This window comes from Spea bombifrons, chromosome 2 (genome assembly GCF_027358695.1).
Source record: "Spea bombifrons isolate aSpeBom1 chromosome 2, aSpeBom1.2.pri, whole genome shotgun sequence".
Classification (NCBI taxonomy): Eukaryota; Metazoa; Chordata; class Amphibia; order Anura; family Pelobatidae; genus Spea; species Spea bombifrons.
This window is the reverse complement of record NC_071088.1, coordinates 19,456,856-19,475,029: the sequence shown is the minus strand read 5'-3', so window position 1 is coordinate 19,475,029 and position 18,174 is coordinate 19,456,856. Positions and strand designations below refer to the sequence as shown.

The following is an 18,174-nucleotide window of genomic DNA, read 5'->3' as shown; positions in this document are numbered from 1 at the left end:
CTTTCCCTGGTTAAAGTCTATGACCATGGTGATTCCGCTACATAACACTTCTTGTTACCAGATAACAAGGACATTCTTATGATGCTGAGCGACATGGACATCAATGCAATAGCCGGCACATTAAAACTTTATTTCCGTGAGCTGCCAGAACCTCTCCTTACAGACAGACTGTACCTGGCGTTTATGGAAGGAATAGGTATGTGTTCAGTCTTTTTCTTCACACGCTGCACGTTCTGGACCCAGCAAAACTGTACCCCTCATAACGACAGCTGTGGCACTGATAACTGTGTTTTAATATTTTAAAATGCAAAACATTTCTTTATGCATGTTGAATTTTACTGTACTTTTTGGCAAATGTATCTTTAACAAGACCTGCCGGGGCCTGACAGATCTTTGAAAACAGCAGTTCATTAAGACGTTGCCGTTTGTGCACGCTCTGATATCCTATCCTCCGCTTCTGTGGTTACAGCTCTTTCTGATCCAGCAGCCAAGGAGAACTGTATGATGCACCTTCTGCGCTCCTTACCTGACCCAAACCTAATGACCTTCCTCTTTTTGCTTCAGCACTTGAAAAGGTAACCATAGAATTCTGAGACACAATCCATTTTTTTAATGAGCTTTGGGTATCGCCGTCATGTTATCTGTTTGTTGGAAGAAAACATTTGTTGCCTGACATTTATGCAGATCAGTTTGTCATCTACTAAGTAAAAAGCCTTATTAGATAACATGGGAGTCTTCTCTCGCCATCATTGAGATGGTGTCTCCAGGTGGCCAGCTCTGAGTTTCTCGGTTCAGTTTGTGGTGGTGTCAGGCGTTAGCCTTTGCGGTGATCTCCACATGACGGTGTTTGTTTTATACAGCCATCCCTCTTCACGTTTCATCCTTCATTTGGCTGCAAAGCCCAAGACACAGAGTCTAGACCGTGCAGACAATTGTCTGACCCAGTAACAGCAGTAAAGAGCCATTGTTTTTATTGTAATATCATCACAGTGGCGAAAGATTGTTTGTTTAAGTAAACATGGCTGATAAGACATTGTTAGTAATGCAAGAAACACACATGATCATGGGCCACTATTGCCGTGACCTGCGTCATCTGGCCATAGGCATAAACCAAGCAAAAACTTCATAAAGTTTTATAAAAGGAAATTCAATTTTTTTTTGGGGGGGGGATTGAATTAAACAAGAAAATAAATTCTAATTGTTAAAATAAAAGTGGGAAGCGCAACATGAAGATGTTTAAGTATCAGTGTGTGATAGCTGAGAATCTTATATTCGGGAAAATAGTGATTAACTCTCATTCAGCCTGGAATGGACCATGCAGAGAAGGCTGTCTTGTGAGATTGAAGCCACGTTTGTGATATATGATAAGTTTATTAGATCACTACTTTCAGAGCTGCACAAATAACATATGTGATATAACTCATGGAGTAGAATAACGCGAGTCCACAGTTTGCTAGTAAGGGCAGTCATCCTAAAGGAAGGGAAGGGCAGGTTCTGCTGGCACACATCTGCTGAAATTGGTCTCCTCTTTTAAACCAGCCTATTGCAATGACTGAGATCCCTTGAATGATGGTAAAAAGATGTGTAATATATTATATGTTTACAGGCAGACAGAGAGACAAACAATATAAGAGAGTGTCATTGAACAGATCTAGTAGAGGATAATCAACAGGGGCCGAGGCTGCAAGTTCCATGATAGACTACCAAGCCATGTTGGCTACCTCAGGGTTACAACTCTAAAATGATCTTAATGCAAAAAATAAGTTACTTTTTTGATAAATCAAAGATGACATACAATTAATTGTGTGCATATATGAAGATATTAGAGCAGGACAGGACATTTTTCTCATTTTCTCTTAGATTTCTGTGTAATGTTCCTGTAATACGTATGTCCTTTCTGTGTGCTCTGTTTTATCGCTTTATAACTTGGTCACTTGATACTGAATCCTGGTATTTGCTTGCTATGAAACATGTTAATCTTTTTTAAAGTTACTGCTTCTAAGCGTACAAAGAATACAACTAAAACAAACCCTATCCAAAAATTCATCAAGTTTTCCATTCCGAGCAGAAGGTGCAAGCCAGGTCCCACATCTGCTCCCTTGGAGGATAACCAGTTCTAGTGGGAAGTAGGAGGAGGGGAGGGAATGGCGGCAGCTGGTTTTCATGTACCAGTATCCCAGTTTGTCAGGACATTAAAAGGGGGGGCTGGTATTTCTGTGATAAAGGAATGACACTGGCAAGCGTGAGACCCCCAGCTGCATATCTGAAGTTCTGCCAGTGACATCACTGTGTCTGAAGCAGCAACTTCAGCCCTTTCAAGCCCGTGCGCACACGAGGCCTTCACCGCTCTGATCTGACCCACATCTTGTGATCGCCCTCACTGAAAAGTCTCACGCCAGTGGTTGAGCTAGAAAACTTTTTCAGGTAGCCTCTGCGTGCTTTGCCGTCTATGGTATGTGTATGTACTGTAGAAATAGTGGATATTTTAGGTAGCATTTAATTCTGCTATGAAAATGTTTATATGCAGCTGAGCAGGTGGATGACGGGATAATTGCTGTTCCTCTGAAGAGCTTTTCCCACATTCTCCAAGTTCAGCTTGGTTTTCAAAATGTTTTCTTCACATCTAGTGCCCTCGTTTGTCAGTCTTTTTTATCATGACCGTCTTTCTCATGTGTGCCCCGTCTATCCACATTTTCTAGGGTTGCAGAGAAAGAACCCATCAACAAGATGTCACTCCATAATTTGGCGACTGTGTTTGGACCTACATTACTGAGGCCATCGGAGGTAGAGACTAAAGTTCACATGAACCTGGCCTCCGACATCTGGTCACATGACGTGATGGCACAGGTATTTAAATGGGGGGGGTTTCATAATTTTAGTAGATGGATGAGTTCCTTTTTAATGGTACAGCTTCATGACGTGATGACACTCATTTAGATAAAAAATTTTCTCCAAGTACTGAGTTGGTGATGTTGAATGGTAATGTATACACCAGCCTGGCATTGCTCTTGCCCTGCATTTTCCCATGATGGCCGGCTGCACAAATTTTTTTTTCTCTGTGGTGCAAGATCTTATTTTGGACTCCTGTCCAAGACTGCTTTTTTCTGCTATTTTTGTGTTTTATGATTCTCTGGGGAACATCTCTAAACATTTTGTGGAAATTATTTGAATCCAATAGAAGTTAATATAGTGCTATGTGCAAAAAATCCTAAATGGTATTTTCCTTCTCTTTTAATCACTAGTGAAAGTAATTTGGAAGTTCCACTTTTTTCATTTAACCCTGTCCTTCTCCTTCAGGTCCAGGTTCTGCTGTACTACATGCAGCATCCACCCATCAGTTTCTCGGAGCTGAAACGAAACACATTGTACTACTCCACTGACGTGTGAGCGCGGATCCCCCCAGCCGGGAGAAGGTCAGGGCAGCCCTGCTCCTCTGTAAATTTCAGAGACATTTTCAGGTTGGAGTAGAGTGTGGGATTGACAGAGCAAACTTGCGGCTCCGAGGAACCTCCAGAATTTGCTTGTGCTTTTCTTGAATCCCTTTGTACAGAAATAGAAATGTGGAAGCAGGAAGAATGAACCAGCACTGTGCTCCCCGTGTACCTAGCTGTATTTTGTATATTGGTGTTCAGGCTTTATTTTATGTAGAATCAGGAGGCATTGGTGGAGCAGAGCTGGGACTTTCGGGAAACCCTGCGGGCCTCTGGGCCCTTTTAATCTGCCACATTTACAAACTTTGTGCTGATGACGGCATCCTGAAGTGTACCTTGAGAATAATTCTTCACTTTGGGGGCCAAAAGGGCCTGGAAAGGCTCCTCTATTTGAGAGCCATCAAACCACATGAATAGTCAGCACTGCCACAGTTTGCCTCACGCCGTGTGAGCAGATCTTCCGTCCACATATTTTTAAATATAAATAGTTGCCATGATGGTCTTTTTTTCTTCAACATATTGTGACTGAACGTAGTCCCAGTGATTTCTGGTCTTTTTTCCTTCTGGTGGAGATGTCACTTGTGATTTGCTGCTTGCAAGGGGTGGTACGTTTATATATTTATCTGCTACGGCTCGGGAAAGAAATACTAGCATCCGACATGTACGGCACTTGGAAAGAGAAGTCTCTAGTGTAACCAGCAGGAAATATATAAACTCGGCATCGCTATGGTAACAAAAAGGAAATACACAGACAATTTAAACTTGTGTACATTAAAAAAAATGTTGGCTACAAGTCAGTGATTTCTTATGGCTTTTTAAATGATATACCATATGTTGTATGTTTTTATTCCTGTCGGTAGACAACAGGTAGAAAGCATTGATTCCTTCCAGTTTCTAGATATGAAATGTTCAGCTTTAACAGATATATGTGTAAAGGTTTACACAAATGGACCAAACTTATTGTACGTATAAATTCCATTCACTGAGGAGGTTCCTTTACATGAGCTCTTCGGAGCATTAAACAGATCACCCTGGGCAGGTATAAGCAGCTATGTGTTAGTTATGGAAACTTTTACACACGTAACTGTTACTGTGACACAGGTATGTAACACAAAGATTATAACACATCGAACCATAGTATGTATAATACATTAAACATGGCCCCCTTTTCTCCCCAAATACTACCTGGTGGTGCACTAACCATTCATGCACCTGATAATTATTTAATGATTTCCTTGATAGCCTACGGCAAACTTCATGCGTCGAGTGTCAGTGGGGTCTAGTGTCAAATAAATGCAGTAAATCGCTTCCTGCACATCTACGCCCCTCGCGGGACCGCAGTGTATGTACGATATCTGGCTATGATTTTAGTATTTTCTCTGCAAACCCGCAAATGTTTTTAGCACTGATGGCATTAATTGCTATAATTCTGTATTTTTATGCTTCTTCGTTTTCTAGAGCAAAGTGCTCCGAATTTAATTCATCTGGAGAAGGTCGAGATCAGTCAGTTGGACTGAGCCACAATCACTCAAATCCTGATACCTAAATACCAGGTTCCCTGCTTTACATACATCATGTAATGCCATATAATAAGAGTAATATTTACCATTTACATTGATAACTGTTAAGCACTTTAACCCTTTGAGAATTAGGTCTTGGTGCTTCATGTATCTATCATTTGGTATTATATAGAAACCTTGTGGTTCTGTATAATTGCGCAGAAGCAGCCCCATATTCTCTGTGTAGGTAGAGGTTTGGAATTAATACCAATTCCAGGAATCATTTTATGCTTTCGTAAAACTTGCAGTGTGTCTGTTAGGGCGCATCGTGTTCTGGCTGTGAATCTTTGCAAATATTTACTATTTAAGGCTCCAGATTTGTTAGAAATGCTAGCTGATTGTATATTTCTATACATTACAGAGCAGGGCAGCGTTGGGTTGTTATAATAAAGATCCGTTCTGCTTATATCACGTTTGCTGCCTGGACTTTTAGTCTTCTCGCAATTCCAATTGTGTGTTTCTCAAAAGTACTCTTGACCTTCTACAGATGTAATCAGCGTGGAGTTAACCCTTTCAGTGGGGTTTGCAGTACGTCAGCTACAGGGTGCTGCATTGTGTAATTACATAGTGATATTGAATTTGGCGGTAGATAATAGCCATTCAGCCCATCTGGTCTGTCCATTTTCCTGATGTAGAGACTAGGACTTTAATCAGGCCTCGGTCTCGCCTTAGATTGAGGATAGCTTTATGCCCATCCCATGAATGTTTGGATAAGAGCAGAATGTTCTCGCAGCCTCAGGGTGTGCTGACATTCTGAGGAAAGGGTCTGTGCGCATGCGGTTATTTATAAAGAACAATCCGGTGAAACGGTAAATGTGGAGCAATCAGCAGTAACGCTCCATTTCTTGAATGTCTCCCAGTGGGTGCTACTAGGCATAAGATATGGGTCAAGGTGATACCTCTATTGCTTTTTAAGATAACAGGCATGTTGTCTACTTGTTTCCTGTAGGCCGATGGCTAGCGTGATGGTGTGGGATACATCCAAATATTGTGAATGTTGGTTGAGGTAATGGACCAGGCTGTTTGGCCCTGAAACATTAAGGTTGGGCTCCTAACTTTCATTCCATTTCCTGCTTCCTGAAATACATTAAAGCAGACTCCTAAATCCCACAACTCCTAAATTTACCAATTCTGTACAAACCGTTCAAGTACCTAAAATGCTCAAATGGAATCCAAATATCCAAGTCTTTTCTTAGTAGTGCCTGGAGAAGTTGGCCTATCTTCAGGATTTGGTATTTTTTTTACACGTGGATGTTTATCCAATTTTCTGATGACCTGCCTAACTTTCCAAGCATCCTGTTTTATAAGAAAAACAGGGCTTTGCACAACAAGGGCTTGCAATTCCACAAACATCTCCCGATGACAGATCTAGTGGAAATATCCTCTGACAATGTCAAAATGTAAAAAAATAGTGCTTTTTGCATCACTGGAAAATATCTGTTTAATAGAAAAGCATTGGGAAAGGACATGTTCCTTAGTTTGCATGATATGATTCTGAAAACGCCTTATTTTACATGCGGAGTGTTCACCTAAACAGCATAGTAAGGGTTACTGGCTGCAGGAGCTTTAACCCTTTTCACTTTATTTTCCGCTTATCATTGAACGTGAAGTGATACACTTTTGAATTTCAGCCAGTTGTAAATGGTAGTACATTGGTGGGAACTGATTAAAGTCCATTACATGCGTAGCTTATACTGGGGCAGGTGCAGCCAAGAGCCCTAAAAGCACTTTTGGCCCAAACATTTTCCCAACAAACTCACTAACCAGGCCAGTCCATCAGCTACTAGAACGCAGACCAGCAAATTGCCCCAACCAAGTAATGTGGACGTTTTAAAAGCTGTTTTTATCAGTTGCGAACATTTTCAGTTTGGAATTGGGTTTGTTGCTCCAGGTTTGTGTCTAAGTGCTGTAAGAAAGTGGTTTATAAGCGAATGCATGAGAGAGCTGTAGATAACATCGCATGTTTACAGATGACAGGCCATGTGTTTTACTGGGTTCAGCTGAGACCCCCAACTCTGTGTCCCAACTGCTTGAAAAGGAAATGATCTAGTTCTGCTTCTCAAAGCCAGGATCTGATTATACACGGATTAAACTTCAAGAACCAGAAATACTTGAGGATGGGGAGTGACTGGAAATGCGCATTATTGAATTGAAAAGAACAAGCAGAATTCCCGTAACAACAATTCAATAAAAAGTGCTTTAACTAGGATATGTTTAAAGGTGAAAGAAAGATGGCTTCATGCTGAACGAAGCATCATGCAGGGCCAGGTATTTCATCCTTGCTGGAGGTTAATAGTTGACTTATATTTATTACACCGTCCTTTGCCCGTTATGAGGAACAGTGTAGTGAGAGTTAAAACCACAACTTTCCTGGAAGCCCCCCTTTAGTGAATAAACCCCAAGGGACTCACTTGAAGTATTTACTCTATTTCTCAATGGATAGCAAAAGCTTGTGAAACGCATGGATTTGCTCATCCTTGTGACACACAAAGGTCAAAAGCAGACAAAGTAAATGACAGATCAGGAGTAACGCCCCACACCAGATATCAGCAAACCGTTATTTCTCAAGAACCGGATCGAAAGGGGGATTCATTTTCTCTGAGCGACATTCTTTTCTGGGCCATGACTTTACAATCATCAGTTTTGCTTGAGTTTCGCAACATAAAATGTGATCTATTTGTCAATTAGAGTACAGGTGTGTGGGGGGGGCAGTGTGTCACACATTTTGTCTGAATACCGAGAGAGAGAGAATGTTTGCAAATGGAGCCATGAATTAATTAAGAGGTATATTATGTGCAACAAAGAATATTAAGTATCACGTTCACCATGATGATTTATTTCTGTGCTAGAATGTCTATGTACTGTACTTTAAATCGCCAGTAAATGATTGAGTTCCAGTAACGAGGACTTTTCAAGCCTAAACCACCAGATTTCTTGTTTTGCTTACGGTGTTTTATTTCTTTTTCGTGAATACTATATTTATAAAGACCAGGTGAAAGGACAAAGTTAATATAACAATGACCTTAAGTATATTTTTATTTTGTGTCTGTGCTGTTACAATGTGTATATTAATATGGACATAGAATGGAAGGAAAATAGCGATGATGAAATTAGTTAATAAAAGAGACAAAACATGCTCACTGCTCCTTGTTTTTGTAGCGCTGTAAATTTATGATCTTTTGCTGAATGTCCCAATTGCAATCAGTGTTAGCTAATAAGAGAGAGAAATCCAAAAACTATTCTGTTGTCAGGAAGAGAGCATGATAAATGATACAATTTCATAACATGGTGAGCCAAGAAACATGGTAAACCGCAGCCTGGATGAAATCTGCAGATAACCGCCATCGGCCATAATCCTCCTTCCTAGGTGCAAGCCCACCCCACCATAACGTTCCTCAACTATTCCAGATTGAATAAATAAGTACTGTGAGTACCCTACCCTAAGTTCCCCTACCTTCTCCTTCTCTTTGTGGTGACCACATAGTCCTGATAGACTCCCGGGCAACATATGACATCATCTCTCAGCACAGTTCCAGTGAGTGGAAGTGGCTGCGGACAGTACAAGAGCTGGCACGTTGGAAATGCGGATCCAGGACACTACTGGCACCAGTACCATGAATGATTGGCCTCTGCCCACGGGACACAGACAGCCAAATGCAGAAAGTGAACATTGCAAATGTAACCAACTTTGATTGATTGAATTACTGTAGATAACAATTCCGCCAACTATGCCCAAACTATGGTTTGAGTAATTTTCTGAGTATTATTATTATCACCAACAATTAATAGCAAACCATACTTAACATTCAAGGGGTATGACAGAACTAGAACTGACAAAGAGGAAACCACACATTTAGTAACGAGGGTCCTCCTTTAATATGTGACTTCATCTCAGAAGCCTTTCTACCCCAGGAGCCTGTGTATACACTCGAATAGGCATTTGTGCAACCGCTGCTTAATGCAACACATACACTGTGATATGCACTCAATGCACCAGCGTAGTGTATTCTATACATAAGCTGCATAATCAACTCTCTATCAGGCTGAATTCAATCAAAATCAAAGACGTGACTAGTAAAATATCCTTCAAGATTATTTATTAATGTAACATACACTGAGTTTGTGGCTTTTCGTGGAATATCTGTCCATCGAGTTTGCCGAATAATGAGTTTTTGTTACAAACGCTCATCTGGTGGCCAAGAAAACTGCAATAGGCTGAATGTATTTATTCATCAGACGCCAAGAGCTGGAAGTTTGGAGTAGTCTGTGAGGAGTTAAATAAAAACCCTCAGACTAGTCTGAAATAAATGATATCTATTCAGGTGGTACGCTGGCTAATGACATATATATTGCATGTTGATTCCTTTAAAGTTTTGTGTTGCCCCCCTTCCAAAATCATGGAGGAATCCCCCCTTATGCATTTCTCTGCCTCCCAGCTATGTGCCACACAGAAGATGCGTTTGGCCAAACATCCCCTGACATGATATACTTACTACTAGTCAGCGTCAGCGCTCCTGGGCCGGATACAGTGAGATCGGGACCCTGTACACATCTGTGAAAAGCGCTCCCATTGATTTCTAAGCCAATGGGTGATGCAAACATTGAACCCTTGAGGGGGAAGCCGGCTGCAGCTCTCTCACCCAAAGCAAGACCTCAAGGTCAAAGGTCAAAAAAAAACATGCTATTTTTCAATAAAAAAATCCGCTTTGTAACAAGTTTCTTGTGTGCTTTACTAGTCAACCATTGTTGCACAGTCATCACTTTAATGAACAGGGATGCTCCTGACCCTATGGTAACGCGTCCAAATCACCAAAAACCTTCCATCATGTTGGTATGGTAAACTGCAACACTTCAGAGTCCGCTTTACTCACATTCACCTTTGAGTATACACTACAATTGCAGGGAGCACGGGGAAGCTGCGTTTAGTTAGGACTGGCAACGCCGGCGGTGTTCATAGGTGAAAGCTCTTTTGGCCTGAACATCAGGCGACCACAGACAGCATAATTAGACTGTGTAGTCTACGTGCCTCACCATCAAATCAGACGTTTTAAATATCGCAGTCTCTGCTGTATATTCATAAGGCTTCCCAGGTGTAAAAACATCAGTGACAGGGCAAGAAAAAAGTTCCCAGGCCTGATAATATTAAGTGGAAAATTCCAAACGGCATTCTGAACAAAGTTTAAAAGTGAACATCGATTTCTACAAGTTTCTTTTGGGGGCTGGCTTAATTTACATAAATAAGAAGCTATAAAAGTGCTGTTATTACATTTTAATAAGCGACTTAAAACAGCTTGCAGAAACGGGTTAAAAGCTACAGAAGCATGGAAGGCGGAGGTTGGAACAGATCTGCAGGTGTTCGGAGTGAAGCATTAATAGCGTTGGTTGGTTTATGGCCAAAGTAAGCAAAAGCTTTCAGGGCCAAACAGTTTACTCTGAGGTTAGGAAGCATGTAATGAAAGAAATCAGTATTTGGAAGACAAAATCCTGCAGCGTATATAATACAAACAGGAACTACTTCGTCTCCACTACCTCTGGAATCCTATTTATGTCCATTTAACTCGTGTTATTTTTATAACATTTTATTTTTTATGTTTATCTACTAAAGAAACCCAGAAAACTTTTAATACCAAATAGACAAAATGTGCGTCATTCCAACTGACCACATTACAGACGTTAAATGAGCAAAGTTTACTCATATCCTAGATTTTCAGGGGACACTGTAAGATGGTTTTAATGAGACGTAACGAAACAGATAAATACTGTATGAAGAATATAACCTATATATTTGTTAAGATCGAAATTCTCTAAGATGGGACCGTGATGGGTGCATTAGATGGGACAGTAAACTCAACTTGATAAAGACCTCATCATGAGGTCAAAACGTTGTTGTCCTTCTCCTTCAATAAATCTGCCTGATGGAACCCTTGAGTGCCTAGAGCCTTTTTCTATTTTGATTTACTGGGGAGCTGGCCCTTCCTGGCACAGCTAAGCACCTGAGTTCCTGTGGGGAGTGTGTGCAGATTCCCGATTCTGGTGACTTAGTAAACTCCAATAGTCATGATAGGATCACTATCTCCAGAAAGTCTAACAGAGTCAGTCTTGCTTTTTTTAATGTTTCAAGTAAAGGAAAATATCAGTGTTATATACAGAGGGAAGGCAGTGAACATACTTAACACTATTCATTGTGAAGGTCCACCACTGGCAAGTTTCTCCTGCTGGAAAAGCTGAGGTGACCTAGTATAACGCATAATTGAATGTGTAAGGAGACTGAAGAAATTTGGCTGATTTAACTATCCATTATACGGGGCCAACAGGGCTCTTCTTGTAGCAGAAGCTTAGTGGTGTTGAACCTTCATAATGTATAGAGAAGTCAAGAAGCCTCACGAATAACTTAAATGTTAATGCAATCCATGGAAGAGTAAACATTAGTTTAGAGTCACCTTCTCCATACAAAAAAATGGGATGAAGCATAGATTATATATAATCAGATATAAATCACTGCGATCCCACATTCATGAAATCAGAATCTGCTAAAAAAATAAATATGGAATGAATTACACCACCAATTCAGAGCAGTGGTTAGTAGGATATTGTATTGAGTTTTAGCATTTCTTCTGGAGTACACACGTTCACCTTAATGATATTAAAGACTAACAACATTTTATTTGGAACTCAGTCTTTTGACCCCATCACAGTGGTTCATCCTTTATTTTGTACTGTGTTATACAGTAATCCACATTTCAGTTAGATTTTACGAACAACATGGAAATGGCTATCATCACAAGACTGTGAAATCTGGGAGTTACCCTCCTGGCTTTGGACCAGTTCACGGACAGGGGCACCAGAATGCATCAAACCAAGAACAAAGATGTTCCATTACATTCCAAAGCCCAAAATTGTACGCATGAGCACAAGATAACACAATAAAGGATTCCAATATTTCTGTAGAGACTCTTTAAATAAATTATATAATTTCCTGTATATTTCACATGTAGTGGAGATTGGAAGAGAAACACACCGCAGTTCGGGAGTGAAGATCACAACCGCTCCTTACTACATAGGCGTTTCTAGTTTCACTGAGGTCTTTCTTGGGATTTTCTTAATTGCCGGTTTAATTGGATGGAATGTCTTTCCTGCTAGAAATTTCCTCTCATACAATGAGGTTTTAAAGTAGGCCAAAGGAATACGGACTCCCGCAGCTGCCAAATACCAAAAGCTCCATGAGGACATAAATGTGAGCTGCTGTGGCTACATTTGGGAATCAGTCACCAGTGGATCTGTCGGTGAACACCAGTAAGCTGTCCATGGAGAAGCAGCACCACCAGGCTGCACAAAGCTGCTATCGCAGATAATAGTCTATGACAGCGGAGAACGCTGCAAAGCCGCCACATCCGAGGGCTCCAGCTTTCACACCAGCTACAAAAGAACAGCAAAATATGTTACACATAAAAACACCACATGCTAAAAATAAATATATACGATGCTTTAAAATTAACAGCTGATAGGGAATATGAGCAATCTGGGTGGCTAAACGGAGGCTGTAAAATTCTAGATAATCTGTGATGGGGTATACAGGCTTCACTTACACATCATCCTTCCCTCAGACAGGTAAGTAGATGACAGGAGCGCAAGGATGGAAGTTCCTACTACTAAATGTATATTTAATTCCAATGAACACTCAAAGATTTATTTATTTATTTTTTGGAATCCCTCAATGAGCCCAAGCAGAAATTGTGGGACCCCATCTGCACTGTTTAAGCAGGCTGCACACGGGCCTGTAACACTACAGACTGATTACAACCATGCGGTTCCTCTGTTCCCCTACAATCACAATATTAAAAGCAAGACACCGATTTTAAATGATATAGTAGTTCCTACATATACCAGATCTGAGAACAGGCATGAGAAATGTAAATAAAGATTTACCAACCTCTAAACCCAATGGCTCCCCCTGTTATACATCCACTGATCACACTGTTTTTCCAGTCTGACTTTCCCCGATACTAAGGAAAAAGAATAAATTAAATACAAAAGATAAAGGAATGAGGTATTCTGTACACCAGACCTAAATTATCTGAAAGCAGCCTAACTCATGTTAAGCAGGGAGAAATGTATATTAAATGCCTGGTTCAGATGCAACATAAGTTAGATGAGAAGCCTGATTTCTACATGAATTTACCACGAGAAGGTGAAGCGTATTTGGCTTGAACATTAGAAGACAGGATAAACCTTTACAATGAATGAAGCTGATCCTATTTACTGCATTCATGCACTATGGATTCTAGGAGGTGATTAGCTTTTAAAACGCAAGGAATCAATGTTTTTATTATTGTTATTTTTAAAGTAAGTGTCTGGAAAATGTATCTATAGAAAAAAGTTATAGGAAAAAAGTTTGCAAGTTATAGGGTGGTAAGTACAAGTAGAGTATTTCTATCTCATAAGGGTGTAAAATGTCCCCTTACATTCTACAATATTTTTTCATATTTTTGTACATCGAGGCAACTATTCTTATTTTTTTTTTTATTGGACAGACCCTCTTGGAACCTTTATACTCTCATTGATTCAAGGTTCCACCTAGGTAACGGCATGCTACAGAGAGTGATCACACGGCGCTCTTGTTTTTTTCTTTGGTGTTGCCGATTAGGTAGATATCGAGGCATTTCAGCAAAGTGGTCGTTGATAAGCTCTTTCCAGCGACAAAGCGCCTTTCAATAAGCTATTACAACACTTTGGCAAACTTTAAAGAGCCAGTTTAAATTTCTATGGCAAAAGCATATAAATGCCATACAAGGCCATATGGCAAGAAAAAGCTGAAAAAGCTGTTTGTTTGAAAGGTATTTAACAGCACTAGGATAGACGTTACTTATGTTGTGTATAGTTAAGTAATTACATTAAGCAGAGTAGGTAGAACAATGCCTTTCATCCATTATTAAGGTACAAATTAAAATTATTTATTGAGTTAAAAAGAAGGACATAGCAAGTCTAGTAAAGATATTTTCCTGTGATGTCACAAACATTCTTACCGATTCCACCAGACACTCGGTGCAGGAGAACATGGCACCCACAATAGCAAAGTTTTTGGCATAAGACATTCCTCTCTGACCCATGTCTTTTAGAACTTCTTTAGCAGTTGGAGTGCGGTAAGGATCTTTTGGATCAAAACCAACATTGGTATCAATACCAGCAGTAAACACCCCAAAAGCTCCCCCAAGGACAAAACCTGGAAGACAAAAAGTAGCGTTTAGAACATTCCACGCTTAACACTCAGAGCAGCACATGTCCATGCCCCAACGCTCTAACACAAAAAAGATCAAAGGATCGTTCAATCCCAAATTGGATTTAAGCCTTATTTCTTTTACACATTTATAAGGGTACACATTTTGTACCACAACTAATTTCATCTAACACAATTACCTATAGCGCGTGCTTTTTATTTTCCAATCAATCTAATTCTTGTTGACATGTTTACTTCCAAACTAAGGGTACATTTTCACCTCATGGAAGCACTAAACTATGGCAACTAGTGTCGGAACTGGCATATATAGTCAATTTCCTGTTCCTTCTTCTCATCCTTACAAACACTGCCTGAACCAATCAACATACTAGTTCAAATCAATTAAATTACGTAGGCTAAAAGCTGACCCTGAAAAAATCAATTAAATAACCAATTAAAATAAATTCAATAAAGCAATTTAAAATTAAAAATTCAAATAGTTTTTAAGTTTGTGGTCACTTCTTTGTTTATGAAAGAAAAGCACATTTTGTCCATTAAAATAATTATGTTGGGCCCAATAAAAAGGATAAAAGAATAAAGACACCATCTTATCTTGGACCAAGACGTCTATATCCATTTTGCTTATTAACCCCTTAAGGACTAGGCTGGTTTTTGTACCCTTTGTGACCGCATTTTTGCAGTGCTTGTGTTGCGCTGCAATTTTCTTCCCTCTCATTAAGTCTACCCACCCAAGTTATATTTTTTCCCCAGAACAAGAGGGGCTTTCTTTAGATACCATTATTTTTACAATATTGTTCAATTTACTATATAAAAAATATAGTGAAAAACTGAAAAAAAAGCACCTTTTATGAACATTTATTCATCTACAAAAGCTAATGATTCTACTATGTGTCCTGAGTTTTGTAATACCCCATGTTTTTCTTTGTTTTTGTTACAGGGCAATAAGTACCGTAATGCTATTTCAAAACCATTTTGTTTTCCAAATCTGGTCCCCATGCCCTATTTGGGACGTATTTGAACCTGCCATTTCAAACAATACATTTTTTTTAAACTAGACACCCCATGGGTATTTCAACTCTTTCCATGCCAGGGTTTTTGGGAAAAACAGCACTTATTTTATATATCATTGGACTTTAACTTTTTGTTGGAACTGGGTGGTTCCCCTGATGGTGACATCACTGCATACTTATTGTCAAAAGTTTTTATTTAACTATTTAATTTTTACACAAATTCTTTTTTATATTTTACTAATTAAATTGTGATGTGAAAGCTGGGCTTCATTGACTTGCATGGTGGAATGCAGTACTTGTATTCAACCATAGTGAGCTCAGAGTTCTCAGGAAGGTCTGAAGAGACCCTCTTGGAAACGTATTTTTTTTTTTAATGAGTGCCGCCATCTTGCTAGAGGCAAAAATCTCTCGTAATGATGCTTGTGACTGCTCTCCGGTGCGGTCACAGGGTGTCCTGGGGTGAGTTTTCAGTGTTGCTGAATGTCCCGATAGAATACACCCTTTAGTAATTGTCCCAAGGTTGTAAGGAATACGTATGTAATATATATATATATATATATATATATATATATATAGCAAAAGTCTCCATAACCATATTTTTTCATGCTTCGCATAATACTACCCATGATCCTCTGTGATTCATGAAGCTCGTTCAAGTGACGTAATGTAATTACGTGAATAAAGACGCTGGAAATTAAGTCAAATGTCTTCACGCAAGTCACACATAGTGACTTATTAGCAACTCGTACCGGCCCTTAGAAGCCCAGATAGAAAAGAGAACACAGCTATAGAGCACTGGATTCACTGCAGGCAAATCACGTGGGGGGCAACAGGGACACCCATCCAAAACTGTACGTAGGTTTTCCTGCTCTTCTGCACTTTGCTGTGTAACCCACCTCCAGGAACAGGTGACTGCTGCCCCGACTGCCTACACGCAACCACGCTGGCAGCTACAATGGCTAGGGATGGTGGGAGTAGAAACCCAAAATGTGTGCAGAGATTAGGTTGTTTAACACTGACAGACTTTAATACTCACCGCCCACACAGGCAAGGGCAGCCTTGAACCCACAGCTCTCCATCACACGCTCCATCATCTTCTGCTCATCGGGTTTTATAGGGGTCGGGATCCCCCCCAGACTTCCAGGAATCATTTCTTTAGGTCTCCTCTTATCCCCGACTAGGTGCTCTAGAATCAGGCTGTACTGTAAGGTCCCATCACCGGGGGCCGGTGGGGTATTCAGAGCCCCTGGATTAAGGACAGAGCTTCCACCGGGCGCCGCCATGACAGTCACGTGAAAGGACAATGTCTGCACTTTCCACACAGAGAAAGAACGACCATAATTATAAGAGGAAGGCAATTCAAAGCAAAAACACGCAGTTAATTTATTCTGCAGTTATTATACACTAAGATACGATGTTAAGTTAATTTAACTGCAACCATAAAAAAAAAACATTTATGAGACGCAGATTCGACACTTCTAAAGGACAGAACGCGCCGCATGAAAGGAGGTGAAGGAGTCTACGGAGTGGCGCATGTTACAAAGTGCCGAGTATGTCTCCTGCTGCCTAGTCTTACAAGTTATCAGCTGCGGTTTTGGAGGGCTACAAATACATCACATTTATAATTTTATCACATGCTGGACGTGGACCATATTTGACTGAATGCCTCTAGTAAAGCCACGCCATGAAGTAACTTGCCCCCTAGACCTGCCTCCAGCTGCCCCCTCAAAAACAAAACGCCGATTTCAGGTTTACAATAAGGGAATTCCGGTGCGATCGGCCCGCTGAATCTACAGTAACGTCCCTTTGGTTGCCATAGTGATTATAATTTCTGATACTTTTTTGCTTCTGTGAATAATTTAACCTATATAAAATATTTTTTTGAATATTAATGTTGTGATATAACTATGAAAGTGCTAACCGTGTTTGGTTTCAGGGGGCAATTTTGCCCATGGAGTACCAGAAGAATGTAATTGGGTACAAATGGTATATTTCCAATCCAGCTCACAGGCCGGGTTATGTCTACTCCGCACACAGGGTCAGAGTAACCCACAGGGCCAGGGGCGAGAATCTGTTAAGCCCCCCACCCCCAAAAAAAAACCCCACGATTTTTACACAACAATTTTTTTTCAACAAATTACATATTGAATCACATCTGTCAACCCACTCTGGCATATAGGAGGTTAAAATGCATATCATGGGACAGAGTGGCATATAGGGGGTATAAGGCATTTCTGGAGGCAGAGTGGCATAGAGGGGGTTAAAAGGACTATCATGGGGCACTCTGCCCCCAGAAAAGCCTTATACCCCCCCATATAATCCCCCCCCCGATTTACCACTGCTTCTGACCCCCTGGTGTCTGGTGGGGGCAGCAGGTGAAGGCCGGCGTGTGTATTTGTGTATATGTATGTGTAAATGGTTATACATGTGTGTATGTATGTGTAAATGGTTATATTTATATATGTATGTGTAAATGGTTATATGTAATGTATGTATATGTATGTTTAAATGGTTATACATGTGTGTATGTGTGTATATGTACGTGTAAATGGTTATATATAATGTGTGTATATGTACGTGTAAATGGTTATATATAATGTGTGTATATGTACGTGTAAATGATTATATATAATGTGTGTATATGTACGTGTAAATGGTTATATATAATGTGTGTATATGTACGTGTAAATGGTTATATATAATGTGTGTATATGTACGTGTAAATGATTATATATAATGTGTGTATATGTACGTGTAAATGGTTATATATAATGTGTGTATATGTACGTGTAAATGGTTATATATAATGTGTGTATATGTACGTGTAAATGATTATATATAATGTGTGTATATGTACGTGTAAATGGTTATATATAATGTGTGTATATGTATGTGTAAAGCTCAAGAGCCCAGAGCTCCTTAATCTGGCATTGTCTACA

The 18,174-nt window shown here is 40.0% G+C and overlaps 2 protein-coding genes across 7 annotated transcripts in view; one reads left to right on the top strand and one right to left on the bottom strand.

Annotated features, from left to right (window-relative positions):
* Positions 1-4,224, top strand: part of ABR (ABR activator of RhoGEF and GTPase) — a 129,090-nt gene extending 124,866 nt beyond the window's left edge. For all 6 annotated transcript variants that reach the window (XM_053457017.1, XM_053457018.1, XM_053457020.1 and 3 more), the window contains 4 exons: positions 62-196; positions 470-575; positions 2,700-2,847; positions 3,298-4,224. In XM_053457017.1, the coding sequence (XP_053312992.1) occupies positions 62-196; positions 470-575; positions 2,700-2,847; positions 3,298-3,387 (479 nt within the window). In that variant the 3' untranslated portion in view covers positions 3,388-4,224. The remainder of the gene's footprint in view (positions 1-61; positions 197-469; positions 576-2,699; positions 2,848-3,297) is intronic.
* Positions 4,225-11,668: 7,444 nt separating this feature from the next.
* Positions 11,669-16,522, bottom strand: TIMM22 (translocase of inner mitochondrial membrane 22). Its single transcript, XM_053455424.1, has 4 exons — positions 16,272-16,522; positions 14,014-14,210; positions 12,921-12,993; positions 11,669-12,406 (listed from the first exon to the last, which is right to left on the bottom strand). Exons 1-4 carry the CDS (start codon positions 16,516-16,518, stop codon positions 12,330-12,332), a joined length of 594 nt encoding a protein of 197 aa, XP_053311399.1. The 5' UTR covers positions 16,519-16,522; the 3' UTR covers positions 11,669-12,329.
* Between the last annotated feature and the right edge of the window lie 1,652 nt (positions 16,523-18,174).